Genomic DNA, 27,766 nt, shown 5'->3' on the forward strand with positions numbered 1-27,766 from the left:
CTCGCTCGGAGCGGCTCCCTGCGCCGCCGCCCGGCACTGCGCGGGGGCCCGGCCCGGCGGGCGCGGGGCGAGCGGAGTCCCGGGGCGGGAGGCGCGCGCTCGGCCAGCGCCCGGCCCGGGCATGGACACAGGGAGCTGGGCGCGCAGGGGGCGCCTCGGGACCGGGCGGCCGGAGCGCTGAGCCAGACAAAGGCTCGGGAGTTGCGCTTGCTTTCAAGAGCCGGGCCCCGGGCGCCGAGGCTGCGGGACCCCGCGGCGGGCGGCTCCGGCCGGCCCCCTCCCCCGCGGGCCGGCTCCGCGCGCCCGGCCCTGCCCTGCCCGCTTCTCCCCGGGCGTGGGAATTTGCCGAGGGGACCTAAGCGGCTCCGGCGGGGACGGGCACCGGGAGGGCTGCCGCGCGCCCGCCGGGCGGGGAGCCAGGGAGCGTCGCAAGTTTCGGAGCCGCGTGCGGGGACCCGGCGCCGGCGGGCGGGCGAGCCCCGCGTGCAGCGCCCCGGGCCGGGCTGGGCGCCGAGAGCATGGGCAGCGACCGGAGCGCGCTCGCACGGCCGGGCCGGGCGGGCAGCCTCCTCGGCGGCCGGGAGGCGGCGGCGCGGCCGCGAATGCTGCCGCTGCTGCTGGTGCTTCTGGGCTGCCTGGGCCGCGGCGCGGCGGCGGAGGACGCAGAAGTCAAAGCGGAGGTAAGGACCCCCACCCAGGCCTGGCGCCGCGGGCTGGGGCCCTTGGGGGTGGGGTGGGGAGGGAGCCACGCCCGCAGCCTGAGGCTGGGAGGTGGGGGGCCCGGAGGCAGGACCCTGTCCCGGAGATGGGGGCGGGGAAGAAAGGGGACCGGGCCAGCTGCCCCTCCCCAGCTCGCCCTCTGCGGCGCACCTCTTCCAAAACCCTGGAGGGCGTGGGGCTCGCGCCCCCTCTCCACCGCTACAGCCCTGCCCTGAGCACTGATGCGCCCCAGACCGCCTCCCGGGAGCCTCTTCTGCCGTCCCCAGCCCCTTCTCTCCTCCTTCCCTCCCTCCCGGGCGGCTGATTCCTCGAGAGACCTGCGGGCGCGCCGTGGCGTTCTTTGCGAGTGGGGAGGGGGCTGCCCTGGGGCACCTCGGGCGGAGCAGGCAGCACTACCGCCTAGGTAACCTCCGGTCTGGGTGACACTGAGTCGCGCGCGGCGGGCTCGGATAGGAGGAAGGAGTGCGAACCTCCGAGGCAGCAGACTTGGGCTGCGGGGGCGCTTTGGCGACTTTCTTGGGCTCCTGCGCGGAAGCCGCGCCACGGCCAGGTGGGGTCCAAGAGAGAGACCCCGTCTACCCCAGCGCTTCCTCCCTCCAGCGCCCCTACGCCCAGGCCCGGGTCGGAGAGGGCGGACTCCGAACATCTTTTCACCAGGAGCCCGCCTGACATCCCCACGGGGCCCCATCCCTGGATGGGTCCCTCGGGTGGTCAGGCCCGGCCTCCTGGCGCAGAGCTGGGCCCAGCCAGCTCCCCCGGCTCCATGGGGTCGCCTAGCGCCGTCCTCCGGGGCAGGGATAGTAAGGGCACCAGCTCCGTGGCCCCAGAGCAAAAGCGGGGTCCGTTCTTTCCCGACTTCTAAGACCCTGCTCCGGACTAGGAGAGGAGGGGATTGGGCGGGGAGGTAGGAGGACCCTCGCCTCTGCGCCCGCCCGCGTAGGCTCGGGCCTCGGTGCCCTTGGGCCGGCCTGGAGCCTCCTGCCGCCTGGGCTGCGGGCCTGAGTGCCGTTTCTATTTGCAGCCTGCCGGTGCTCCCTCCCAGCCCCCGGCGGCTTCGGCGGCTTCCCCACCTCCCCGGCTGCCTGGGAGATTTTTCCGATGGAAGCCTGCCCTTCCCCGCCCTACTTTAATAAAAGCATGGAGGAAGGGCAGGGAATTCCTCCCGGCTCAAGTTACACCTCCCAGCCAGCTCCCCACCTGCCCTGCCCTCCCTGCCTGGCCTGGCCAGGGAAAGCTGCAGGCAGCCAGGCCCTGGCAGGAGGCAGAGTAGGAGCCCAGCCCCTGCCCGGTCCTGCTGTCCCCGCCCCATTCACACAGGCAGGCAGGGGCTTACAGGGGGCGCCTGCTGGTGGAGATCGCCCCTCAGCCTGCCATCCAGGTACTGGGCAGAGAGGGCTGTTTGTGCCCACCTGCCACTCTCTGGAGTGGAGTACCAAAGAATTGCAAGTCACAGACCCACCCTGGAGGAGTTTATAATCTATTTAGGAGTCGCATCTCTGCACAGGAAGCAATTACGGACCAAATTGGAATTTGGTGGCCATGCATTGTGAATCGGCATCATAGATAGATGGCTGGGAGCTGGGCCGCCGGGACCTGTGGTCTGAGGGGCTTCATTCTCTCTTTCCTTGGCTTCTGCTCCTCCATCCTCCTCCTCTCCCAGCTGAGGGAGTCCCCTTAGGCCCAGGGCCAGCACTGGGGCCACAGACCCTGGCCCTCAGCCTGTGGTGGCACTGGCTGGAGAATCTGTGACTGACCTGCAGCCCCTCTTCTGGGGTAAAGCTCGGGTTGGGCTGCTGCTGCAGGAGACTCTGGAAGGTTCAGGGAACCCTTGAATGCTGGAAGCCAAGGTAGGTGGAGGGCTAGAGAAGGTGGGCTGCCCAGATCCTAGGGTTGGCTTTGGGGTACAGGCTGTTTCTTGGAGTCCCATCAAGTCTGGCTGGATGTGGGCCCAGAGTCCAGTGGCTTCAGGAGCCAGCCCATTTGCCAGGAGGCTGTGGGAGAACTGTCCCCGAAGACCAGCCTCAGAGCCTCCTGGGCCTGGCTTGCACCCTGAGTCCAGGGATCCTCCCTCCCTGAATCCCCACAGCTCCAGACCTCAGGTCATGGGACCTTCTCTGAGCAGCTTGGTGATGGAGCCAAGGCCAGCCCCTGCCCCGCCCCCTCCCTCGCAGGGCAGGAAGCACAGGAGTTTCGTCACTAAGGAGCTGGGGAGTCCTGCATGCGGCCGGAGCCGGCAGACACCTGCAGCCTGCCAGGCCCCAGCGCGGAGAAGGCTCTCTTCCTTGGGGAAGCTACCACTGAGCTACTCTGCCCTGTCTCACTCCTTCCCTTGGATGTCAGGGCCCGGGCTCCAGCCATCCTGGACTGGAGGCCCCCTCCCCTGCATGGACCTGAGCCCCTCCTGACGGAGGTGCCAGCTGTAGCTCCTGCCTCCCTGGCCTGAGCGTCTGGGCCCCCCTTCAGATCTCCATCCTGTTCTCTCTGGCCACAGCACCTAGCCCACTTACGTGCCATTGGCTTTCACAAGAGAAGCTCTGGTCTCTTCCTCCTCCTCCCCACCCCCTTCTCCCAGGAACAACTTCGGGCCCTCAGCCCTTCCCGCCCCTGGAGGTGACTCAGGCTGCCAGAGTTCACAGGTGTGGCACCACTGCAACTAAAGCGCAGACACACCTACCTTCCCTGAGCAGATTCCTGCATATCTTCCTTGCCCCTACCTGGCAGCTGAGCAGGATGAGCAAAACGAGGGGTGAGGGTCAGCCTGAATTCTGGTTTTGACTTTCAGGTCTGACTGGTGAGCCACAGCCCCGGGCTTCCTGTGCTCCCCTCTCTGCCGAGCTTCCATGCTGGCTCCTGGGGGCCCCACTGGTGCACTCTTTATTAATGCTCTTTCTTAAATATGGAGCAGAAACCACAGAGGCCCCGTGCCCACCCTCGAGGAGAAGGGGTAATGGGATGGCCTTGTCGTGGGAGCCCACAGAAGCAGAATCTTCTCTCCTCCCTCCCATCTCTGCTTTTAGTCTGTTCTCCTCTTACTAACAAACCACCTCTCTCCATACGCTGTTTCAAAACCCAGAGAAAACTGGGCTGGCAGTGCACCCGGGGACCCCTGATGTGATTGGGCTGTGCCCTTTGCCAGGTCCCTGCGTTGGGGCTGCCCTGGGGTCCGGTCAGTCAGCGGCCTCCTTGCAGAGAAGAGCCCAGTGTGTGCTCCTTGTCTGAACCCTGTATCTGTCCCGCCTGCCCACGCTCACCCCTGGGTGCAACGCCTGCCTTTGCGCCGCCCCAAGGAGGGTGGGAAGCAGACAACATAGAAACACACACAGACCCCCAAAGAAGACTTCCTCCGAAATCCCTTCAACGCTGCCCAGGGCCTCTGACGCCAACTCAGAGTGCCAGTGCTGCCCTCCCTGCCAGGCCCTGGGTTCTGGCTCCTCCCCCATGCCCCTTTGTCGCTTGATCCACTTGTTCCCTGCCATCGTCACCTCTGCCCAGCTGGGAATTTGACTTCAGCCTGAGGCCAGCTGTGGTGGCTGCTGCTTCCCAGCTCAGATTAAAGGCGGTGCCATAGACGGAATGTTTGTGTCCCCCGAAAATTCCGATGTTGAAGCCTAACTCCCAAGGTGATGCTGTTTGGAGGGGGGCCTTTGGGAGGTGATTATGTCACGAGGGCCATTGGTGCCCTTATAACAGCTGCCCGGGGAGGCTCCCCTGCCTCTTCCGCCGTGGGAAGACTGCAAGACGTCAGCAGTCTGCAGCCACGAAGAGGGCCTTCACCAAAAGCTGACCGTGCTGTCACCCTGACCTTGGACTTCCAGCCTCCAGAACTGTGAGAAACAAATGTTTGTTGTTATAAGCAACCCAGCTTATGGTATTTTTGTTACAGCAGCACAGATGGACTAAGACAAATGGCATCTTCAGTATCGTCCCAAGATTTACGTGGCTCACACAGCCGGCCACCCTCCAAGCCCTGTGGCCAACTCTGCCTTGGGCATGGAGCTGTGTTCTGTGAGTCAGCAGAAGCAGAGATGGCTTGGGGACTCTCTGCTTGGGTCCTTCTATATCACAACGAGCATCCTGGGAGGACACCACTGATGCATGTGAGGACCTGGGACCCTGAAAGTGGCTGAACCTCCCAGGCCTGTGGTACACAACAGGCTCCTTCTGGCTGGACAAGCCCCCGCAGTTAGGCTTGCATGAGGCCGCTCCCCAGAACACTGGTTCCGGGGATGTCTGGACCCTTCGGGGGAAGTAGCACAGATTTTGCAGCAAGAGCAGCAGAGCTGTGCGACCTGGGCCTGGATCAGAGAGACAGAGGGACGCCTCTTGCCAGATCTCATTCCCTCTTGGAAACAGCAGGAAATGAGCAAGAAGACCCAACTCAACCCAACTCAGTATCTGGACAGACAGATGAGGACCTGGGTCCCAGCCATTAGCTGGCCCTTGGAGATGCCCCACATCCTCCTGTATCTGATGGTGGAGCCTGGAGGCCAGGGTCTGGATCAGCTCTCCAGGACTAGCCCTTGGCCCTGGGCGCCACCTCGTTCTTCTCCCGGGAGTGACCACCACCCTGGAAGGGGGAGAGCTCAACTTCATGACCAGCATTTATGAGCATGGCGCCTGGTACATAGGAAGTGCTTGCAAAATGGTGGCAAGACTGTGACAGTGAGAAGAAAGTGGCATTTGCTGTTGGGCAAGTCTGGAACCTGAGCCTCAGTTTCCTTATCTGCAAAATAAGAATAGTGATGGTATCTACTGGGTGGAATTCTTGGGGAGATTCAGTGCGTTTACATGTGAAATGCTGAACACCGTGCCCAGCGTCCCTCACATGGGGACCACTGAGGGTCACGTGTTCTCTTTGAGCACCTTCAACATATTCACTTCTGTCCTGGGCATGGCCTCCGGGTGTAAGCATTTTCACATTTAATCCTGGTAGTAACCCTGTAAGTGTAGGTACCATCATTAACCCCATTGTGCAGAAGAGGAAACTGAGGCTGTTAGGAGAGAGAAATTAGCCCAGATTCCCCAGGCAGGGGTGGCAGAGCTGGAATTTGAACCCAGTCAGTCTGGCTTGGAGCCTGAGCTCCCAGCCCCTGTGCTGCTGGGTTAAAGGCTGCAGGTCAGAGGCCGGGTGCCGTCCTGTGAAAGTGCCACCAGGACTGGGCCTGAGCCCAGGGGAAGGAGGCCATGGAGGTGGGGCCCGAGCTGCCTGGGAAGCCTGGAGCCCTCGCCTCCGCCTCTCCAACCCCGCAGGCTCTGCCCATGGACAGCCCCATCTAGGAGACGATACCTACAAGGGGGTTTCCAGGTGAGGCCCCAAGGCCTGGCCCCAAGCCAGCCTTGAAACCACAAGCAATCAGGGCTCTGTTCAGCCTGCCCACTGGCCAGAAGGCCCGTCTCTTTTGTCCTCCAGGTTGAGGAGTGCCGGGGCAGGCTGGGAGGCCACAGGGTAAAGAAGTGGTAGGATCTCCAGGACGTCTACTTCCTGCTTCCCGGCTGGCCCTCCCCCACCCTGCCCGCCCTCCTCGCCACCCAGAGCCCCACCTGCACCTTTCCCATAGTGGGGGGCAGACTTGAGCCCCAAGTAAAGCAAGTGTGTTCCTCTAGAACTGCCTGATATGGACCATGCTGCCTCTAAACGTAGTAAATGCCCCACCGAGGACGGGGTGGCCTGGCCTGGGGCCCTGTCTCTTCACCGGCCTTGGGGCTAGTTGTGTCATCTGTGTTCTCATCCCTGGGGGGCAGCTGGGGAGCCATTGTTTTGACCCCGTTTTGCAAGGAGGGGACAGGGGCTCAGAGAAGTTGTCTAGCCCTCTTCCATTACTCAGAGGCCCGCTATGCGGACGGTCAGGACCAAGGGGTAGATGCCACTGGGTGGCAGGTTTCTGCTCAGCCCGAGGAGGAGCTTTCTAACAGGCATTGCTGCCCAAAGACGGGATGGGCTACCTCGGTGGCAGGGGGTGCCCTGTCTCTGCAGGGGCGCAGACTGGATGAGGCCTGGGCCTGGCTGTGGTCCGTGGAGGCTCCAGTGAGGTAGTTGGACTTGATGGCCTTGAGGTCCCTTCTGGCCTGAGACTGATGAGCCTAGGTCTTGCTCACCTAGCTGGTAAACGGGTTCCTGACTCAGATCCCCTGGCCAGAGGTGGGCCCGATGGGCCTGGAGTGCGTGCCCTGCCTGTGCAGGGTCTGTGGCTGCTCCGGGATGCAGCATCCCATTCAGCCCCAGCTCTGTGCCCAGCATGGCTGGGAGTGCGGAGCCGGGCGAGGCCTTGGCCTGCTCCCAAGAGCCGGCAGACCAGGCCACGGGAGATGGGCACGGTGAGGACCTCACAAGGCCATGAAGGGTCCGGGTCCATCACCGGCAGGCCCAACGAGATTCCTTTTGTGCCTGGCTGGCAGCCCTGCCAGGGTCTGCTTGGACTGCAGAGAGCCGTGGGCGACAGAAGCAAAGCAGAGCCCAGCAGAGATTGTCCTTATCGCACGGGGTCTGATAAGGCCGTGGGGGAGGGAGCTCCACTGATCTGAGCCCGGGGAGCTGGCTGGAGGGGCTGGCTGTGGTGGCAGCATGGAGTTCGCCCCCACCCCCACCCCCCACAGCTGCTTAATGCACAGTATTGATCTGGCGGCGGCTCCTTCTCAGACACATGCTCTCTGTGGGCCTGCCTTGGTGTTGTCTCAGCAGTCCTGGGGGGCAGCCCAGCTGACGTGGCCCTGTGCCCAGACGCTGTCAGAGATGTGGGGTGTGGGGAGGATCAGACGCCCTCCCCCGGTGCTGTGCCGGGCACTGTTCCTGAGAAGGACCTGAGCCCAGTGTCCTCAGCCTCAGGCCAAGGGGAGCTCGTGCTCCTTCACAAACAGCCTGGTCCAGTAGCACTGCCTACTAGTTCCAATTCTAGCCCAGACCAGCTGTGTGACCCTGGTTGGTCCACTCATCCTCTCTGAACCTCGCCCTCTGTATAATGCGGATGGCAACATATTTACCTTTCAGAGGTACTGGTGGGCATTGAGTGGGATGATGAGAATGGATGGCCTGACCTCTGGCAGAATCTCAGCCCTCAGCTGCTGTGTTTTATAGCCTGGAGGGTCAGGGGGCCCGCATTCTCCCCTCAGACTCCTGGTGGCCCCACATCTCCTTGCCTGGGCCAGCCACTCACCTGAAGCCTCTATGCACACTTATGCAATGGGATCTGGAGCTCGAGAAAGAACTGACTGAGAGAACCAGGGTGGGTGGGGTCTCCTGCAGCAAGCCTCCCACCCTGGGCCACAGGGAGGAGGGGCTCATGACCCCAGAACCCCTTCAGAACCCTCCCTACCTCCCACTGGACAGTGGCCCTCAGGGAGGAGGTCCCCCTACTCTGCCACTTACTGACCTCCCCGAGCCTCTGTTTCCCCACTGGAGAGAGCAGCTTCACCTGCTTGGCTCACCCCACCTGTGAGACTCAAGGTGACAGGGAAGAGAACGAGGCCCCTTATGTAAGGGACAGTCTGCAGCCAGCAGTAGGAGCAGCAGGGGCTTGGACACAGCCCCTCCCCCACTGTGAGACCCGGAGGTCGGTCATGACCTTGGGGGTCGCTCTCACTTTTGTCCCATGGCACAGAGCACCTCAGCAAGCTGCCCCTCCTCACCGGGGGCGGCAGCACCTGCCATGCACCTGTTCACCCCTGTCCCAGGCTGTCTTCTCCCTCCATGGCCTCACCTCCCAGGCTTGTCACACTTAGCAAGTAGGGTGGCAAGACCCGGACCCTGGGGAGAGGAAAAGCCCACAGCCCCACGGGTGGTGTCCACCGCCGCCCAGCAGGTGGACTGGCACTTGGCATTCAGCCCCGAGCACGAGTCTGCCAGTCAGGCAGCCTCCGTCAGCTTCTTCGCCTTGTCATCTGGGGCTCGGCTGCTCTGGGCCAAGGCCACCCATGCCATGGGTCCTCAGCTTGGGCTTCTCACCCTGGCAATGTCCCCGAGGCGTTTGTCACCAGGAGGCTGAGAGTTCAAGGCTTGACTGATACTGAGTTGGAGATTCCTGGCTTCCCTGGGACTTGCAGGGGACTTGCCTGTGTGAAGGAGGGTCCACAGGCACCCTTGGGACCTTCCCGTCAGCCCCTGAGCTGCCCCTGGGATGGAGGGGCCCCTCTGCCTCCTGCGCTCCGCTGGGCTCTCGAGCTCCTCGCTGCACATATGTCTAGCTCCCCCCTGCCCTCCCCAGGGCCCCAGCCCGAGCCTCCCCGTCACTCTGCAGACACCGCTAATCAGCCCCTTGGTGGCCTGTGATTGCGCTCCCTGAGATATTTTTACCTTATGCAAATAGGTGATGTGGAGGTGCCCTCATCTGTCAGCAGGCGGCCGCACACCTCCCCTGACTCCGGCTGGATTCCTTTCACTTTTAGAGCATCATGACCTTGCCTTCTAGATGTCTCCAAGCTTCTTCAGGAAAACCATGTCCTTAATTAAGGGTGGTCAACATCTGCCCCCCACCCCCGCCCTTCCATATACAGAGCTTCAGGAAAGGTGTTCTGTGCCTGGGAAGAACAGGGAGGGTGCCCAGGATGCTGCCAGCATCTGGTGGAGCTGAGGAAGGAGCCTTGGACCAGAGGGGTGAGGGGGTCAGTGGGGGAGGCCACCAGGGCTCCCACCTCCCCCAGCTGCCCTGCCCTCACCTGAGGCTGCCCAGCGCTCAGCCCCCTTAGTAGAGGTCAAGACAGCTGCTCGGGGCACAGCCAGACAGGCCCCAGCCTCATCGATCATACACCCGCTCAGCGCTCTCCCCTGCCCAGGACAAGGCGGAGCGCCAGTGTGGACTCCCCGTGAAACCCTCCCCGATGCCGAGGAGACGAGCAGGTCCTAACACAACCCCTTTCACTGATGGCGGACTGAGGCACGGGGAGGCCACACCTCAGAAGTGGCTGGGCCGGGATTTGTCCCCACTCTGTCACCAGAGCCGAGGGTTGTTTCTCAGCTCCGTGCCTCGGCCTCCTTGTTCTCTGGCTGTTTCCCTGGGCCCTGCGAGGCTCGGAGGCCGTGCCTGGGCGTCCTGTCTCCGGCTCTGGCAGCTTCTTTGGCTCAGAAAGCCGCTCCTTCCCAAGGCAGCCTGGGCACTGCTGGGCCAGGCTCTGTGGGCATCCTGTCCCCACCGGGGGCCTGGCCGGGTACCAGGGCTGGGCTGGCAGATGGCACTGGGGGAGCAAGTACCTGAGGAGCTGGATGTGACACTGGTGGCAGACAGGTGTGAGCGTGGCCCTGGCCGGCTGACACGTGGCTGTCCGTCCAGAGCAGCCACCACATCTGGCCACCATCCTGCCTGGTGGAGCCATGATGCACAGGCCTCCCCTTCCCAAGCCTCAGAGAGCAGCCCCTCAGGTCCCCTCCCGCTCACGGTCGCGTCTGCTTCCAGACTCGTAGGTGTGCATTCCTCTGGGTGCACCGAGTCTCCCCAGGGAGGTCAGGCCCCCCAGCCGTGGTCCTCCACAGCCTCCAGCTGGCATGGCGGCTGGCACAGAGGGGGCGCCCAGGAGCATTTAGTAGGAGGGTGGGCAGGTGGATGGATGGATGAGGAGACCTGGTCAACAAGCTCTGGAAGCGGACGGCACCCTCACTGTGCCCCGGCTGCTGTTCCCAGGGCTGTCTTGCTCAAATCGCACCCCCCAGAAGCCCCATCCTTCCCTGTTTTGCAGTCGAGGAAACAGGCCAGAGAGAACAGAGAGTCTGTGACAAAGCAGGGACTGGACCTCAGGCCTCCTGTCCCGCCCTCTCGGCCCTGGGTGGGCTGTCCGAACCCATCTGCTCTCTTTCCAGGAGATTTAGGGTCTGTTGGAGAGCAGTGTGAAGGGGATGGTTTTCGTGCTTGGTTAGGCCTCAAGAGGTTTTGAACCCCTTAGGGTCCCCAGTAGTCGGCCTGGCGTGGGAGGGGGCCCAGCCAGGAGGAGCCAGTGCAGTAATAAGGACAGCTACTGTGGATGGTCCTCATGGACACAGCTTCCGTCCTAAAGGGGGAAGACAAAGGATAAATAACACCCAAGTGAAACACACTGTGTGTCAGATGGTGACAAGTGCAGGAAAGGAGGGTAGGGAGTGCAGGGTACAGCAGGTTGCGGGGGGGGGGGGGGGGTCTTTTTTACATAGCATTGTCAGAGAACACCCCTCCCTCAAGGTGAGGTTGAAGCAGAGGCCTGAAGAAAATGAGGATGGATGTCTAGGGGAGAACACTCTGGGCAGCAAACAGCAAGTGCAAAGGCCCTGAGGCAGAAGGTGCAGGGCTCGGGTGGATGGGAGGAATGAGGGGTGAGAGCTGAGGCAGGAGGAGGTGCAGCTCTGACCCGATGGAGGTGGCATGGTGCAGGCTGTCCTGCACGGAGGTGGCTGTGCCGGGTCCTGCTGACCATGGCATGGCCTCTCCTTTGCAGAACTGGCTGCGGCTCTATGGCTACCTGCCCCAGCCTAGCCGCCACATGTCCACCCTGCGCTCCGCCCAGATCCTGGCCTCTGCCCTCGCCGAGATGCAGCGCTTCTATGGGATCCCTGTCACTGGCGTGCTGGATGAAGAGACCAAGGCGTGAGTCCCTCCGTCGGGCCCTTCCCACACCTCGCTGGCACCTGCCCTCTGCCTGGCCTGCTCTGACGAGGGCTTGGCATGTGGAGTCTCCAGAAAAAAGGGGCCCAGATAAGAGATGGCAGATGGTTCAGTCCCCCATGCTAGCTCTGATTGGTTAGGAGTCGCTGCTGAAAGCCTTGTGTTGAGAGAGCTCCTGAGGCTGAATCTTGGCTTGGCCACAAGGCACAGAGGGTTGATTAGTGATGTCTGCCACAGGCATGGGAGTGGAGAGGTGCAGCACACATACCCTGGATGGGACATCCTAGCTGGCCTTGTTCTGAACCTGACAGAGGGGATGTGACCCAAGGCCACGTCCTTGATAAGCGTGCACACTGCATAACGTGCCAAGGACGGGGGGGCCTCAGGAGTCACTCTCCCATTCCTGGGTGACACTGGTGAGAGGGGTCTCAGCTCGGCAGAGCCACTACTGGGCGCTCAGTCTTTTGGTACCAGATCCTTGTACCTGTTTTCTTGATGAGGAGATTGCAGCTCAGAGAGTCTCCCCCACCCCACACACTCATCCAAGGGGCAGAGGCAGGAGGGGCCTGGAGGAGGCCAACCCAGCACAGGCAGGAGCAGGGTGCTGAGGGAGGCGTGTGCTCACCGCCTGCTCTGCGCCCCAGGTGGATGAAGCGGCCCCGCTGCGGGGTGCCAGACCAGTTCGGGGTGCGCGTAAAGGCCAACCTGCGGCGGCGGCGACGGCGCTATGCCCTCACTGGCAGGAAGTGGAGCAGCCACCACCTGACCTTCAGGTAGGGCCCGGCTGCCTGCAGGCCGTCCTTCCCGGGGGCTCGTCTGGAGGGCTTCCTTTCCCAGCAGCCCACTCCCGGGGTCTGGCGTGGACAGTCTGCCCGGCTCCCACGCGCCGAGTTGGGCCCCACAGCCCAGGCGGCTTCCCTCCAGAGGAGGTTGGGACCCTGGGGGCTGCTTCTGCTCTGTCCTCCTCCCCTCCCTGCCCCTGCCTGCCAGCAGCCCAGGGCCCAGAGGGGCTCCTGCCCCAGGACACACTGGGGCCCCCCAAAGCTCAGAGCTGGGTCCTCCAGGTGGGATGCCAGCATCTGCATCTGTGAGCCGAACAGGTAGCAAGTCACCTGCAGAAACCCTGGCTCAGTGACCCTCCTGCTCTCTGCTGAGTCCTTGGGCAAGAAGCCCCTCTGAGCCCCTAGCCATGTGGTGGTCCCCAAGGGCTCCCCTTTCTGTTCCCGTCCAGCCAGGGCCCCACCCGAGCTCCATCTCTCCAGGAAGAGCAGCTCCCGCAGCCACGGAGACCCCAGGCCCCCAGGGTGACTTGCGGTCCAGCCGCTGTCGTGGAGCTCTGTCCAGCACACAGAAGCTCAGTCTGATTTATACGTCTGAGAACAGGCCTCCTCAAGCTTTTATCACACCCAGGCTCAGTCACACATGTGCGACATGAGCTAATTCATTTAATCCTCACAGAGGCCCCATGAGGAAAGCGCTGCCCTCCTTTTCCCATTTTACAGATGGAGAAACTAAAGCTCAGAGACACTGAAGTCACTTGCCCAAGGCCACACAGATAACGTTAGAGCCCGGTCTTGAACTCGGGTTGGCCTGACCCTGGAGCCCAACATTCAGAACCACTTGGCTTCTGTTTCCTGAACCTCAGGCATTTGCATCCCACTTTCTAGGTCTTTCTCTTGGCTACGTATCACCTATACATTTATTTAATGCTTTTCTTACTTAAAATAAGCTTATTTGGCACAGTGCAACTTTATTCGGTGACAGCCTAATGAACTCCTGGGTTTGACAGCTTAGTTCTCTTGTTCGAACTCACCGCAGAGTAAACTAAGGGTCAGTGTTGACGGGCACTGTCCGTGAACCCGCTTGGATCTTGTGCGCGTTCCTTGGGACCATGTGCCCCTGTGCCCAGCCCGGTGGGTGATGGAGGTGGACGGGAGCCCAGGCCTGGGGCTCACTCACACGTGTCCGTGTCCCCCTGCAGCATCCAGAACTACACGGAGAAGCTGGGCTGGTACCACTCGCTGGAGGCGGTGCGCAGGGCCTTCCAAGTGTGGGAGCAGGCCACTCCCCTGGTCTTCCAGGAGGTGCCCTACGAGGACATCCGGCTGCGGCGGCAGAAGGAGGCCGACATCATGGTACTCTTCGCCTCTGGCTTCCACGGCGACAGCTCACCGTTTGATGGCACGGGTGGCTTTCTGGCCCACGCCTATTTCCCTGGCCCTGGGCTGGGTGGGGATACCCATTTCGATGCCGACGAGCCCTGGACCTTCTCCAGCACTGACCTGCACGGTGAGGACAGCTGGCCGGGGCGGGGGGCAGAGCCAGAGCCCCAGGGCTAGGAGGGGAGAGCCTCCCCTGTGCCGTCCTCTGCAGCACGGCACTTGCTCTCTGTTGTCCCGTGATCTCCGAGGGGTGGTAGGGAAGAGAAGGTATCATTGTACCCATTTCTCAGACGGGGCACTTAGAGGCCCAGAAGTCAGAGCAGCTCAGCCACTTCGAAGAGTGAAGCAAGGGCAGGCTCTCTGGCAGCCTCAGCCCACAGCATTTGGGGGGGCCAGGTCCCGGGCTAGGCCAGGGCTGACAATGCTGCTGCCCCCCTGCAGGGAACAGCCTCTTCCTGGTAGCAGTGCATGAGCTGGGCCACGCGCTGGGGCTGGAGCACTCGAGCAACCCTAGCGCCATCATGGCGCCCTTCTACCAGTGGATGGACACCGACAACTTCCAGCTGCCTGAGGACGACCTCCGGGGCATCCAGCAGCTCTACGGTGAGCGGTGGCGCAGGCAGCTGGGGGGGGAGGGGCGGGCTCTGCACGCTTGCTCTCAGCTCCACCCCACGAGGCATGGGTACCACTGCTGTCCCCATTTTGTAGACGTGGAAACTGATGCCCAGAGACGATTAGTGACCTGTCCGTATCACTCAGGGAGTAACTGGTGGTGCTAGAAATCACAGCCAGGGCCTGGCCCTTGCCCAGGGCCCGCACCCAGAGCCCTCGTGGTGGCTCAGCAGACCCTCACTGACCCCCTTTCCTCCTCAGCCTCAGTGATACTCTTATTAGACCGCGGGTGCCCCTGGGGTCCCAGGACCCCGTTCCTCCCACTGTTGCTCCTAGCCCAAGCCTGTCCGCACTCTCCACTGAGTGTTGTCCATCTCTCACTTCCCAGTGGCTTTGAGGCAGGTGGCACCGCCCTCCCAGGCCCTAGCTGAGAAAGCCTCCAGTGGCGAGGGCCAGTTCAGTGGGTCAGGCACTGGTGGGCACATGACAGACACTCCCTCACTGTATCCCCAGTGACCTGGTAACCTGATGGGCACTGGACAGAGTTCGCAGAACTGTATTCTTTCCTCTGTGAATGTCCACTGCCTCCCGGAGTCTCCCCGGAGGAGGCTGGCATCCTGAGGGGACCGTCCCCAAGGGAAGTGGAGCCAGGGGCAGCATCAGAGCGCAGGGACCCAAGCCCAGTGTGGGGCGGTCAAGGAGGGGCCTGTTGGAGAAGGATGGAGGTCCCCCGAGGGTGAGGGCAGGTGTGGGGAGGGGACTGTATGGAGGAGGATGGAGGTCCCCCTGAGGGTGAGGGCAGGTGTGGGGAGGGGCCTGTTGGAGAAGGATGGAGGTCCCCCTGAGGGTGAGGGCAGGTGTGGGGAGGGGGCTGTTGGAGAAGGATGGAGGTCTCCCTGAGGGTAAGGGCAGGTGTGGGGAGGGGCCTGTTGGAGAAGGATGGAGGTCCCCCTGAGGGTGAGGGCAGGTATGGGGAGGGGGCTGTTGGAGGAGGATGGAGGTCCCCCTGAGGGTGAGGGCAGGTGTGGTGGGGAGGGGGCTGTGGTGGACAGACGGGACTTTTCACCTGGGTGGGCCTGCCCCTGGGGCACATGTCTCCACAGGCTGGGGGTCCCAGGCTCCCAGGGTACTGAGTAGAAGAACTTGGTATCGTGGCTGGGTTCCAGGGTAACCCCCTCACTTCCCACTCCCCACCCCAACTCTGCAGGCACCCCGGATGGTCAGCCACAGCCTACCCGGCTCCTCCCCACTGTGACTCCCCGGCGGCCAGGCCGGCCCGACCATCGGCCCCCCAGACCTCCCCAGCCACCACCGCCAGGCGGCAAGCCGGAGCGGCCCCCGAAGCCAGGTCCGCCAGCCCAGCCCCGAGCCACAGAGCGGCCTGACCAGTATGGCCCCAACATCTGCGACGGGGACTTTGACACAGTGGCCATGCTGCGTGGGGAGATGTTTGTGTTCAAGGTCTGGCCCCTGCCCGTGCCACCCCCCAGCCCCTTGGCCCAGGCCCAGAGCGGGAGAGCACCTCCACCCCCTGAGCCTGGCCCCACCTGGCTGCTCAGGTACCCCCAGCCCCCGGTCACCGCGCAGCCCCCCTCACTGTGCAGCCCCTGGGAGCCATTGGACCCCAGACCAAGAAGAAACCAGCCCGAGGTCTTGCCTGTGGTCACATGGGGGTCCACCCCCACAGCCTTTGTCCCTGGTGGGGCCCTGGCTTTCTGAGCTGCCCCTCAGCATCTCAGTGGGCTCCCCCGGGACCTTCCATGACCTGGGAAGGAGTGGATGAGGAGGGCCCTCTCCCAGGCTTGGGTGGCCTGCACGCTCTGTCCGCTGACCCCACGCCATCCCCAGGGCCGCTGGTTCTGGCGTGTCCGGCACAACCGCGTCCTGGACAGCTACCCCATGCCCATCGGGCACTTCTGGCGTGGGCTGCCCGGTGACATCAGCGCTGCCTACGAGCGCCAAGACGGGCGCTTCGTCTTCTTCAAAGGTGAGCTGGGGTAGGGGGAGGGGCTGGGCAGCCTTCCTGCCCTGACCTCTGGCCTGGCCTCTGACCCGGCCAGGCCCAAGGGAGGAGGGGGGCGACAGGCTGTGTCACGTCCTGTCCTGTCGCCCACTGTGGGCTCACCCTGGGGGTACGAGTCCTCCGGGAAGCAAGGCCGGGGTGGGGGAGGTGGACAGAAGCCGGGGGCGACCCTGGGGGCCAGAGGCTGCTCTGACTTGGGGCGAATGTCCCTCTTCTACAGCATAGGGGCTCTGCTTCGTTTCCCTCTTTCCTTGCCTCTTGTGCCTTCTGCAGCTCCTCCTCATAAGAACGGGTCCCCAGAATCCACACTGGGGCAGGATTTCTGTGGTCTGTTCACAGGGACAGTGGAGCTCCCTACCCCACCAGCTCTCTCTCTGGGGCCTGCCTCCCTGGGGAGGGCCTCAAGCGCAGCACCCTCTGATGGATAGGCTGTGTCCCCAGCCCTGCTGGCCTGAGCTTCAACAAGACAGGAGTTCTCTGAGGACAGGGCTGGGCTGACACTAAAAGTGGGGAGCCCTGGGCCATGCACTGGGTGCCCCCGGGATGCAGCCCCTAGACCAGAGGTCAGGCACGGCTCCCCATCTTTCCTCTCTCTGTACAAGAACTGGAGGGGGCGGGGGATGGACATTCACATGGGAATGCAGGCCCATGTATCGTGTTATTGGGTGATGTGTGTACAGGTGCGAGCGGGTGACGTGATCGTGTAAAGGAGTGTCACAGGTGTGTGTGAGCGTAGGGTGTGAGATGCACGGGGGAGTTATGTTGTGTGTTGTGGGTGTGTGGGTGTCAGCTCCTGTCCTGTGTGCAAGGGTAGGAGTGTGATTGTGTGTGTGGTGAGTGGGGCAGTGGATGCGAATGGATTTGTGGGCCCAGAATAGCGTGCCCTGTGTCTCCTCCCCATACACCCCCCTCAGCCCCAGGTCTGTCTTTACAGGTGACCGCTACTGGCTCTTCCGAGAAGCGAACCTGGAGCCTGGCTACCCCCAGCCGCTGACCAGCTACGGCCTGGGCATCCCCTATGACCACATCGACACGGCCATCTGGTGGGAGCCCACGGGTCACACCTTCTTCTTCCAAGAGGACAGGTGGGCGCCTCTTCCCCTGAAAGGAGAAGTCCTCAGCAGGGCCCCTTGCCCCCAGGCCTGCCCAGAGAGGACCCACAGCCCGTGGGGATGGGCTTCAGCCCGAGCAGGCTCACAGCCCAGTGCTTTTGGTCACAGGTACTGGCGCTTCAACGAGGAGACACAACGCGGAGACCCCGGCTACCCCAAGCCCATCAGTGTCTGGCAGGGGATCCCCACCTCCCCCAAAGGGGCCTTCCTGAGCAACGACGCAGGTACCAGGGCCAGCCCCTGCACTCTGCCCAGCTCTCACATGCCCCCTCCACATGCAGGGGACAGGGCTTACCCGAGGTCGCCCGGCGGTGTGATGGCACATATGGGGGACACAGCTGTGACAGGCCCTGGGCTGGGAGCTCTCAGAGCGTCACCTCCTGGTCTTCCCTGCATTGGCACCATCCCCTTTTTACAGACAGCCCCTCTAAAGCAGAAAGCTTGAGCAAAAGGCTCAAATCCTGCAGCTGGGGCATCGTGGAGTTCGGGGTCCGGCCCAGGCCTGCCCGTGTTCTGAGCTGGTGCTCAGAACAGCCCTGCTCCCCACAGGGTCCCTGCCCCTGGGCAGCCCGCAGGGAGCTGCAAGCCCCAGCGGAGTGAGCTTGGCTCAGAGCGATGGGGGTGAGAGTCCTCGCAGGGTGCCCACTCACCCGCCTGGAAGGGAAACTGAGTCACAGAGAGCTGTGGCTTCTCTTTCTCTAGCAGGGTCTCTGGTGAGTTTAAGAAAACCCATTAGCCCTGGGCCTCAGGCCTGGGGGAGACCCTGCTGCCTTTGCCAAAGCTCAATGGGTCGCACGGCTTCTGTGATGGTGTCACTGCAGCTGCTCTGATCTCACTGCTCGGTGGAGCATAGACTCACCCCGGGGTTCATGCCCGGACCATCCCAGGGGCTCCTGGGACTTGGGCAAGGTGCCCAAGGCCACAGAGCTGGTCCAAGGCAGTGCCAGGCCTCACCTCGGATCTGCTGCAGCACGTCTGTGTGGCCGTGAGCAGGACACCGGCCTCTCTGGTGGGGGGTGAAGTCAGTCCTGGGACGGGGTCGCAGGGCCCCTGACCGCAGCCCCCAACCTGGCAGGCCGTAAGACCCTTCTTCAAGGCTCTCCCGCTGGCGGCTGGGGCGCAGCCTGACGCCACTCCGGCCTGCTTGCCCCCGCAGCCTACACCTACTTCTACAAGGGCACCAAATACTGGAAGTTCGACAACGAGCGTCTGCGAATGGAGCCTGGCTACCCCAAATCCATCCTGCGAGACTTCATGGGCTGCCAAGAGCACGTGGAGCCGGGACCCCGATGGCCCGACGTGGCCCGCCCGCCCTTCAACCCCGACGGGGGTGCAGAGCCCGGGGCGGGCGGTGACAGCGAGGAGGGCAGCGAGGGCCCTGCGGCAGGCCCGGGCGGCGGAGAGGGGGACTTTGGGGTGGGCACGGATGGGGACGGGGGCAGCCGCGTGGTGGTGCAGATGGAGGAGGTCACCCGGACGGTGAGCATGGTGATGGTGCTGGTGCCCCCGCTGCTGCTGCTGCTCTGCGTCCTGGGCCTCACTTACGCCCTGGTGCGCATGCAGCGCAAGGGCGCACCCCGCGTGCTCCTCTACTGCAAGCGCTCCCTGCAGGAGTGGGTCTGACGCCCCTGCCTGCCCCTCACGGTGCTAAGGGGGCCTGGCTGGCCGTGGCGCCTGTGGTTCTGAGATGGCTCCTCGGGGTGCCCAGCAAGAGCCTTCAGTGGCTCCCTCGGCCCCCGGGTGGGGGCTCTCCGGGCCTTCCAACATCCCCGCCAGCCCTGCCTCCGTCGTCTATTTATGCCCAGGTATCTTTTGTTTTTGCACACTAATTCAGCATCTGTTTCTACTCCCTGGACTGGGCGGTCCCTCAGGGCAGGGGTTAGCGCTTCCTGAATGTCCTTCTGCTCCGGACAGGGAGCTAGGCCCCCACCCCGCTCTGCTCGCACAGCCAGAGGAGTGGGGGCTTACAAGGCTGACTCGGAAGAGTGGGAAGAGCTGTGGAGGTTCTTCCGGCCTGGATCCCCTGCGCCCTGAGCCCAGGGCCGACCGTGGGCTCTGGAGACGGGTGGGGCCCAACGGGTCTCCAGCCCCTGAGCCTCTCTGCCGTAGGAAGACCCTTCCCCCAGTGCAGCCCCAGGCCGGAGGGGACAGCAGGGGGAGGGGGCCCACTGGCCGTGAGTCCGTGTTGAGTTCTGGCTCCTTCTCAGCGCTCCTCTGACAACCCCAGCAGCCCGGCTCCTTGTGCCTAACAGCCCCGCCGCACCCCTGCCAGCGAGGGGCCAGCAGCCCCCAACTCCCACGTACCCCTTGAGCCCACACCCCCTTCCCTCTCTGGAGAAGGGGCCCTGGGCCTGCCTTACCAAGGACCAAAGGGGGTCTGCCAAGGCCCCTCCAACCCAGGAGCCCGTCCCCCGCCCCCCACCCCTGGCTGGGCTTCCGGCCCCTGTCCACTCTCTCCTCTCTGAGCTATGACCCACCTGGGCCCCTCCCACCCTCTCTCACCCACATCACCATCCTCAGGGCTCTCAGAACCCTGCAGCCTCAGCCTCCAGCTGCCCGTGTACCCTGGAGAGAGAGGGGCTGACGGCTGCCCAGGCCGGGGTGGTGGATGTCCACAGGCGTCTGCCCACCGGTGTGGGGGCCCACAACCCCAGGCTTGGGGGCTTCCTCCCCTCCGGTTCCCTGTCCTTCAGGGCACTGGGAGAAGGGACAGTGGTGGGGAGAGGCCAGCAGCGCATCCCTCCGTGCAGACTGGGGGAGGGGGCTGTGGAGCCTGGAGGGGCCCCCTGTGGCCTGGAGACTGCCCTCCTCCTGGGCTCAGCCCTGAGGGTGGAGACGCTTCCTCCCCCTCTTCCTCCCCAAGGCAGGCGGGAGGTGAGGCTGCCGCGGAAATGGTACTGTACAGCCGGCTCTTCCCCAGCCCTGAGCAAGCTGTCCGCCGCCCAGAACCCCCAGACCCCAGAGGGAGGGGCGTCTCATGGGCTGGCCCCAGCACAGGTCCAGTAGCTTCCTCCCCCTCCATCCTCAGAACAGAGAGCCAGCCAAGGGGAGGGGGGGTCAGTGCCCACCCCCGTATGTTTCTTTCTGTAAATAATCTGCACTGATTAAATTGTTCTGCCGGCGAGTGTGCGTCCTTTGTCAGAAGCCTGGGTCTGCAGCTCACAGCCAGAGGGGCTGCAGGTGAAGGGGGCCGGCTGGGGGGGACCGGCTGGGATTAGGGGGCTTGTCCCCCAGGCCAGAGAGACCTTGTTCCCAGTTCTGTAGGGGCTCCTTCTCAATGGCCCTGGGAGGGGCAGAGCTAGGGGGAGAGTGAGGGGGGCTGGGCCTGGGACTGGGGTGGCCCTGGTGGGTGGGGCAGAGAAGGAGCCGGAATTTACTGGCCATTCATTCATGGTGAGAAAGGACAACCTGGCACCCCCACGGCCTGCCCATCTAGGAGGGGTGGGAGGACCAGGCCAGGCCCCCCAGCCCCCTCACCCATCCAGACAGGGCTCTGGGCAGCCTGAAGACTAGCTCGGACAGGAAAGAGGGATGGGATCCGGTGCCACTTCAGATCCTGAAAGTTCCCCTCTACGCAGGGGACACAGTGCCCAAGGCCAGAGAGCTCTGCTCAGAGGGTCAGCGGGGCCCCCAAGGTCTGCCCTCTCATCTTTGAAGAAGCAGGAATCTCACCCCGGGCAGGGTGCAGAAGTCGCCCAGGAGAGGAGACAGGTGTTACTGCCCCCAGGGCCTGGCTGACAAGCCTTGACCCCGGTCCATCCTCTGGGCCAAGCCTATTGGGACTGGCCTGCACCCCCAGGAATGCATTTATCAGCCGGCATGAGTCCCACCCCAACGGTGGGGCCCGGCCAGGCTCCCAGCTCCTTGGGCAGCGTCCTTCAACCTGCCCCAGGCCCCTCCCTCCCCGCAGCTGCACACCTCCCCCTCCCCCCCAGCCTCCTTGATCCACCCTTTCCTCTCTTTGTGTTCAGACCTGGCCGAGGAGGGTAGGAAGCACTGGCCTCGGAAGCCCCACGGGCCCTCAGGCTCGGCAAGGAAGCACCCGCGAGCCCCGACCCCAGTGCGGGGTCTCGGCAGGCTGCCCGGGGACCAGGGCAGATGCCAGCTCTCCTGTGGCAGGAGCCACAGGACCCCCCCACCCGGGTCTGCCTGAATCTGGGGGTCACCCCGAAGCGCAGAGGTCACCGGGCAGGGGGAGGGCGGTGTGGGGGCGCAGGGACAAGGAAGGAGGATGAAAGGCCCCTCGTGGAGCTCTTCCTCGGAGCCCAGCCCAGAGGAGAGACTTGGCAGAGGCCTCGGCTCCTCAGGAAACTGCCTGAGGAGCTTCCACCCCGTCTGAGAAACCCAGGGCTGAAGGAAGAGCGCATCTCAGGAACCCCGTGGACGCTCAGATTGGGGAGGGAGGTCTCTGAGGAGGGATGGGTGGACACCTCAGCCCTGCCTCCCCGTCCCCAGAGAGCCCTGCAGCCCCGCGGACGCCCCCTCCTCCCCAGGGTTAACTGCATCTCTACACTGGGTTTTCGCTCCATGGGGCCATAACCTAAGCTCGCCCTGGGCCCCCACAGCCCCCTCTCCTTCAGCGTCTTTTGTTCCTTTACGTTTTGCTAGTTTCCAAGTAAGACAAATAAGACATTCCAGATAAAAAGAAGAAAAACACGTCCCCTGAATCCCCCGGCCAGTGTGGACAGCTTGGCGGGTTTCCTTCCAGGCTTTTTTCCCCTGCATCTGCACGGTCTGGAGTGTTAGAGTCTAAGGCATCCTGGGCTTCAGCCCCGATGCTGCCAGTATTCAAACTTGGGTGGAGGGGGTAATACGGCCTGCCTCACAGGCTGCTGGGAGGGTGAACAGACGACAGTGTCTGTAAAGTGCTAGCGACAGTGCCTGGCCCTTGGCAAGTGCTCAAGGTGCCATGCAACTCTAGTCAACTCGCACACTCCCCTGCTTAGATTTCACTCATGAGAAAAATGGGGCTCAGAGAGGTGAAGTGACTTGGCCAAGGTCACACAGCTAGGAAATGGCCATGCCAGGATTAGAATGCAGAAGGACCAACTTGCACAGCAGCCCAGGCCTCCCCATCCTGGTGCTGCTGGAGAATCGAGACAGGGACGGGAGGCCCCTGCCCACCCTGGCCTTCCCACCCCACACATTCTAGGCATCGAAGACCCCAGGGACCCCAACAGAGCCTCTTTTCAGGGCTGGGGCAGGGCCGAGCCGGCTGCTTCCTCCCCCTCCAACTTGGCAGAAAAGCCTTTTTGTTGTGGCTCACACAGAGGCCATTCTCCTCCGACTCACGGGAAGGAGTGGCTGGCTTCCTGTCCATCTCCAGCCGCCCAGACTGCAGGGGACTCTGTGCAGGTCCGAGGAGTGAGGCGTGCTGCCCCTCCGCACCCCCAGTCCTGCCTCTGGGGCCGGAGGCTGCCTGGCTTTGTCCCCACCCATGAAACCACACAAGGGGGCAGAGGTCAGCCACCCCCTCGGCTAGCCCGGAAAATGCTGGAGATTCCAGGCCTCAGGGCACTTGCAGGGCACAGCAGTACCACCCTCAGCCAGCTGCTCAAGTGGCCTCGTGACCCACAAAGTGTTGGCAGAGGCCCCTGCCAGGCTGCTTGCCCTGTCCCAAATGTCCCCAGCACTTCGTGTCTCTATGCTTTTGCTTATGCTGTTCCCTCGCGCTGGAAAACCCTTCCCCACACATTTCATCCTGCCCAAATTGCACAGATCCTTCAAGGCCCCGATGACAGCTTGCCCTTTCCAGAGTCCCACCTCTTCCCCTCAAGGTGGTTGAGTTTCCTTCCAACTCTAACTCCTCCCGCACGCGTGTCCTGACCATACCTTGCCTTTGAGCCCACCCAGCCTGCCCATCCTTACAGGGACCCAGATGCTGACTGTGGTTCCATTGCTCACAGGCTGTGTGTCCTAGGCAAGTCACTTCACCTCTCTGAGCCCAGATGCCCCATTTGTAGAATGGGGCTAAGAGCCATGCCTGTTTCACACAGTTGTGAGGCTTGACAGAGCAGATGGGTGCAAACGCTTAGAAGAGCACCAGCCCATGGCAGGCTCTCACCAGTTTGATATGAATCTCTCTATTTTAGGTGCAGGTACCCCAGTGGACACTGAGGAGGCCTCCCTCCTTGCTTTCCTCTCCTGGAGGCTCTGTGGCATGAGGTCAAAGGTCGAGAAGACTGGGGACAGGTGCCGGGAGGAGGGACATTCCTGTGCCACCAGCTCCCCTCCCAGCTGCCGAGGCCTCACCCTGCCGCCCTGGGGACGGGGCTGCCCTGATCCCGCCTCTCCTCACCGCAGCACCAGCCCCTCCTCCCAGGCCCTGGACACCGGGCCCAGCTCGGGTTTCCTCCCCAGCGCCCGCACCTCCCGCCCCTACATGTTGCACCCACCTCAGTCTTTGCCAGAAATAGCCTCCGAACCCCGCTTCCGTTACAGCCCAGCTAACAGGCCCCTGCCTGGAAAACGCTGTCATCCCTGTGTCACCATGGATCACAGCAAGAAACCACTCCACGAAGTCAGCGGAAAGGGAGGGGCAGCTGGACCCCAATAATTTTACCCAAAAGTACACAGCACCGCCCTAAAACCTGTCGGCTTCAGCCACATCAGCGTTCCTTTATGGATGGGGATACTGAGGCCTGGACGGGGGCCTGATCACTGCCTCTGACCCGTGTCATCTGATCCCCCGGCAGGACTCTCCTCCCGCCCCCCACTTACCCCCATCCGCCCCACCCCCACCCCCGCGTGGGGCCTCTCTCTTCTGCTCTTCGGAAGAGCTGAGGGAGGGGGTTGTGATTAATCCGGTTTTCCTGATGAAGGGCATTTCTGTGCTCTGTGGAGCAGAGTCTTCAACACCGCTGGTGGGGAGGAGCTCGCCCCCTGCGAATAGCCCCATATTGTCCCGTGAGAGCAGCTCCTCCCTCCCCCTCAGTCCACGGATTCTGGTGGAGCTGATTCCATCCCCTTGGCGCCCGGAGGATCTTGTGCCCAGAACCAGCCAATCAACACGATCCAGGGGTGGGCAGGAAACTCAATTCTAGCCAATCACGGCCTCCCTGTGACTTTTTCTGGAGCCCCTGGGAAAGGGAAGCCCTGTGTCTGCTGGGATTGCTGAGCTCCTGGAGTGTGAGACTGGAGCCGCTGATGGGTCATCTTGTCACCACACAGAGAGAGCCTGCCTCAGAGCAGACCCAGTGCAGAAGAAAATAGACTCTTAAAGATTCTGGAAGACATCATTTGAGCACCTGGATTCAGCCATACCTGAAGCTCTAGGGCCCTAGGCTTTCAGTTACATGTATCAATAAACTCTCTTGATTTCTTAAGCCAATGTGAGTTATTATTGGTTTGGGTTTTGATTTTTTAAATTTCTTGTCCTGACTGATGCCCAGGGTACCCTGAGTGCCAAACTTGTGCTGAGCTTAACTCAATCTTCCTGCCAATCTAGGACTCTTATCAGGATAGCACCAAGCCCCAGGACTGCAAGGCACCCATCTCCGCAACTCTCGAAAGTTGCTGAGGACCGGGGCTCACTCTAAGGTCCCTGGCACAACCCCCAGCCTCAATAATGCTGCCTAAGACAACACGGGACACCTGAGTCTTCACAGAGGCCCTGGGAATCAAGTAGCCAGATGGTGGCCAGAGAGGGGAGGCTCAGTGACCTGCCACACCGGCTTTTCAGAGTGCAAAAGGTGAGACATGGGTCGGCCACCGGGGACACAGAGGAAACCACAGACAAGCCAGAGATGGCTACGAAAGATGCCGGCAATTTCTACTCACCTGCCAAACAACCTTAACATTTTAATGTGGATCCTACGGGCTTCCCCTTATGAATGTATATGAACATATTTAATCTTTAAAAAGTGAGTTCATAGCAGGCACGATTTTTACCTGCCTTTTTCATTTAGCAGAGCGTGAAATTCGGACGGGAAACGTGAGCTATAGGACCCTTTCACTTTATTTGTTGCTTGAATTTTTAGGAGCCTGCGTTGTCTGCCCATCGTGGTGGAGTCAGTGAGTAAACAGTATGTCTTTAACCCTTTTTTGTGTCCAGTCTTTGTTTCCACAACATCCTTTTGGTGGATGCGTTCTATGGATGCCAGAGGAGTGAGTTTCCTCAACCCACCGCAGGACTGTTACAGCTAATATTTTGGAAACATCCATAATTATTGGAAACAGTTCTTGAGGGTTCTCTCTGCACCAGATAGTTAATCCTGATAAGAACCCCACGGAGTAGTTCGTCTGTTTGTGCTTCACTCCAGAGGAGTCCAAGGCTCAGAGAGGTAAAGGAGCTTGCTCAAGGTCACACAGCTAATTAGTGGTGCAGCCTGAACTCAAGCCCACACCTGCTCTGAACCATTCATTTATTCAGTGACCATCTACTGATGTCAGGGGTCAGGCCAAGGATCCGGCAGTGAATAACCCAGAGACCCTTCCTCAGAGGGCTAGATGAGCATCCCAAACAGAGAGAATAGCCAGTGCAAAGATCCTGAGGCTGATCCGGCCTGGCAGGTTTGAGGAAGAGGAAGGAGATGAGCAAGGTGATGAAGGGGGTGGGGGTGAGAGAGAGGGGGCAGGGCCAGGCTACGGGGTCAGGAGAGGGGTTTATTCTAAGCCTGATGAGAGACCTCTGGAGTATTTTGAGGAGTGAGGAGGAAGGTGGCGTGCTCTCTGGTTTTAGGAATATTTCTCCGGCTACTGTATGTTTTGCTAAACTACCTTTGCAAACATCCGTGATTCCTGCCTTCAGAGAGAGTCCTGGAGGTGGACTCGAAGTGGAGTGGCCAGCCCACAATGTTCGAAGTCTCTGATTACATTCCCGCAAACTTCCCTCCAGAAGGAGAGCAACCTTGTCTGCGCTCCTCCCCCAGGTGGCCGAGTGCCCACCCCCCGCACCGGGCATGAGATCATCATTATCAACACGGTGGGTGAAACCTATTGTTGGGTTTCCCAGCATTCCTTTGATTGTCGCTGAGTCTGAACATTTTTCTTATGTTACTTGTGGACATTTTGGGGATTTTTTAAGGAAGGGGAGGATCACCTGCTCAGGCCCGTTGCCCAGTTTTCTTTTGGGGCGTTTGTTCTTATTGATTTGTAGGAACTCTTTACAGAGTGAGGAAATTGACTGTTGGTTCGTCAATGAGTTTTAGAGCTAGAAAGTTCTTAGCCCAAGCCCCTCATGTATAGATGGGTAAACTGAGGCTCGGACAGGCATGGGTACTGGCCCTAGTCAGTGTTCTCAGTTCCCTGGAGCCATGCCAGTTCCAGGAGGATGTGTCTGCCGGCTGTGTTCATTGCCTAGAGTGATCCCCCCTCCAGCCACGCCTGTGTCTATGGAGTTCTTTCCCTGACCCCACCCCGAGTTCCCCACCAGAGCCTCTTACTCAGGTCCTAACGGAGAGGAGGACATCCTGCAGACAACTGGCTCTGTGCGCAGATGATGTCACCCAGGGAGGAGCCGGTCCCAGAGGACAGAGCTTAGTTTCCTGGGTGGGGTGGAGGGTGGGAGGTGAGGGGGTGGTGCCCCTCTTTTCTCTTGTCCCCAGAGACCAGAAGAGGCCACATAATTTGATTGGGAGGCTTGTCACATGCACGCCCTGCACTAGCAATCTGTTCTAGGCAGTACGAGACCGCAGGACGTTCAAACAGTAAAGGGACATCAGAGAAGAGGCGGGGGGCGAATCAGAAAAAGTCTTAGATCAGGGCTCAGAAATCCTAGGTTGGAGCCCAGACCTGTCCGGGCAACTTACTTGAGCTCTGAGCCTTTGCCATAAGGTGGGGATTCAGTCCCCGGAGTTGGTGCTAAGAATCAGCCAGTGACACAGTTAAATACATGCAGACATGAGGCTGTGCTTGCTGTGGGGGGCGTCAGTGGTTTTGCCTGTCCGGTACCCCTCCTCCCATCTCTTGGCTGCACGCCCTGGTTTTCTTCGAGGCAGCCACCTCTCTCCCAATCTGAGTCAATGATTTGCAGAAAGGCTGCCCTTCCCCCAGCTCTAAGGGCAGGTGGGACTCAGGTAGAATCAGTCCCCTATCCCTTCCTCCATCCCCACCAGGGATGGGCGATGGGAGGTGGTCCAAGTCATCCCTGGCCTTTGTACACACATAGGAAAAGCCTGCATGAAAATGAGCAGCACACAAGGGAACAGAGCTGTGAGACAGAAAAATGGCATTGTTTGTGCCCCTGGATACAGCCAGACCTGACATCCCTGCCTCTTATTCTTTTGTGAGAGCCAATAAATACTCTCTCTGGTCAATCCAATCTGAGTCAGAGTTTCTGTGATTTGTAACCGAAAAAAATACAACCAAACACAACTGTCACTTAGTCCAGTCCTTCATCTCCAAAGTCTGGGGCTCAATGAGGAGAACAGATTTGTCCCAAGTCACATGCAATTTAGCAGCAGAGCGAAGGCTCTGGAAGCCCAGACACGTCCATCCCCGGTCACCATGCCCTGCCAGTTTATACGTGTGCACTCCCCGTCACTCTCCCTCACATCCATGTGAACTTGCAAGTTAACATCAGGTTTCTCAAACATGAGCTTGTGCGATTTCATAAATGAATCAAGCAGTTTGGGAATC

At 61.5% G+C, this 27,766-nt stretch overlaps 1 protein-coding gene across 1 annotated transcript; it reads left to right on the forward strand.

Annotated features, from left to right (window-relative positions):
- The first annotated feature begins 361 nt into the window (after nucleotides 1–361).
- MMP15 (matrix metallopeptidase 15) lies at nucleotides 362–20,312 on the forward strand. Its single transcript, XM_044761610.2, has 10 exons — nucleotides 362–680; nucleotides 11,113–11,261; nucleotides 11,924–12,052; nucleotides 13,261–13,568; nucleotides 13,883–14,044; nucleotides 15,261–15,514; nucleotides 15,902–16,040; nucleotides 17,011–17,161; nucleotides 17,297–17,412; nucleotides 18,345–20,312. Exons 1-10 carry the CDS (start codon nucleotides 519–521, stop codon nucleotides 18,809–18,811), a joined length of 2,037 nt encoding a protein of 678 aa, XP_044617545.1. The 5' UTR covers nucleotides 362–518; the 3' UTR covers nucleotides 18,812–20,312.
- The last annotated feature ends 7,454 nt before the right edge of the window (nucleotides 20,313–27,766 follow it).

The sequence above is a fragment of the Equus asinus genome, chromosome 28, assembly GCF_041296235.1.
Source record: "Equus asinus isolate D_3611 breed Donkey chromosome 28, EquAss-T2T_v2, whole genome shotgun sequence".
Taxonomy (NCBI): Eukaryota; Metazoa; Chordata; class Mammalia; order Perissodactyla; family Equidae; genus Equus; species Equus asinus.

Bases quoted from the DNA above. Each gene is read 5' to 3' on its own strand.
- MMP15 (XM_044761610.2), top strand. From the start codon at position 519: ATGGGCAGCGACCGGAGCGCGCTCGCACGGCCGGGCCGGGCGGGCAGC. The intron at 15,515-15,901 runs GTCTGGCCCCTG...CGCCATCCCCAG, and splicing joins GGGAGATGTTTGTGTTCAAG to GGCCGCTGGTTCTGGCGTGT. The intron at 16,041-17,010 runs GTGAGCTGGGGT...CTGTCTTTACAG, and splicing joins GCGCTTCGTCTTCTTCAAAG to GTGACCGCTACTGGCTCTTC.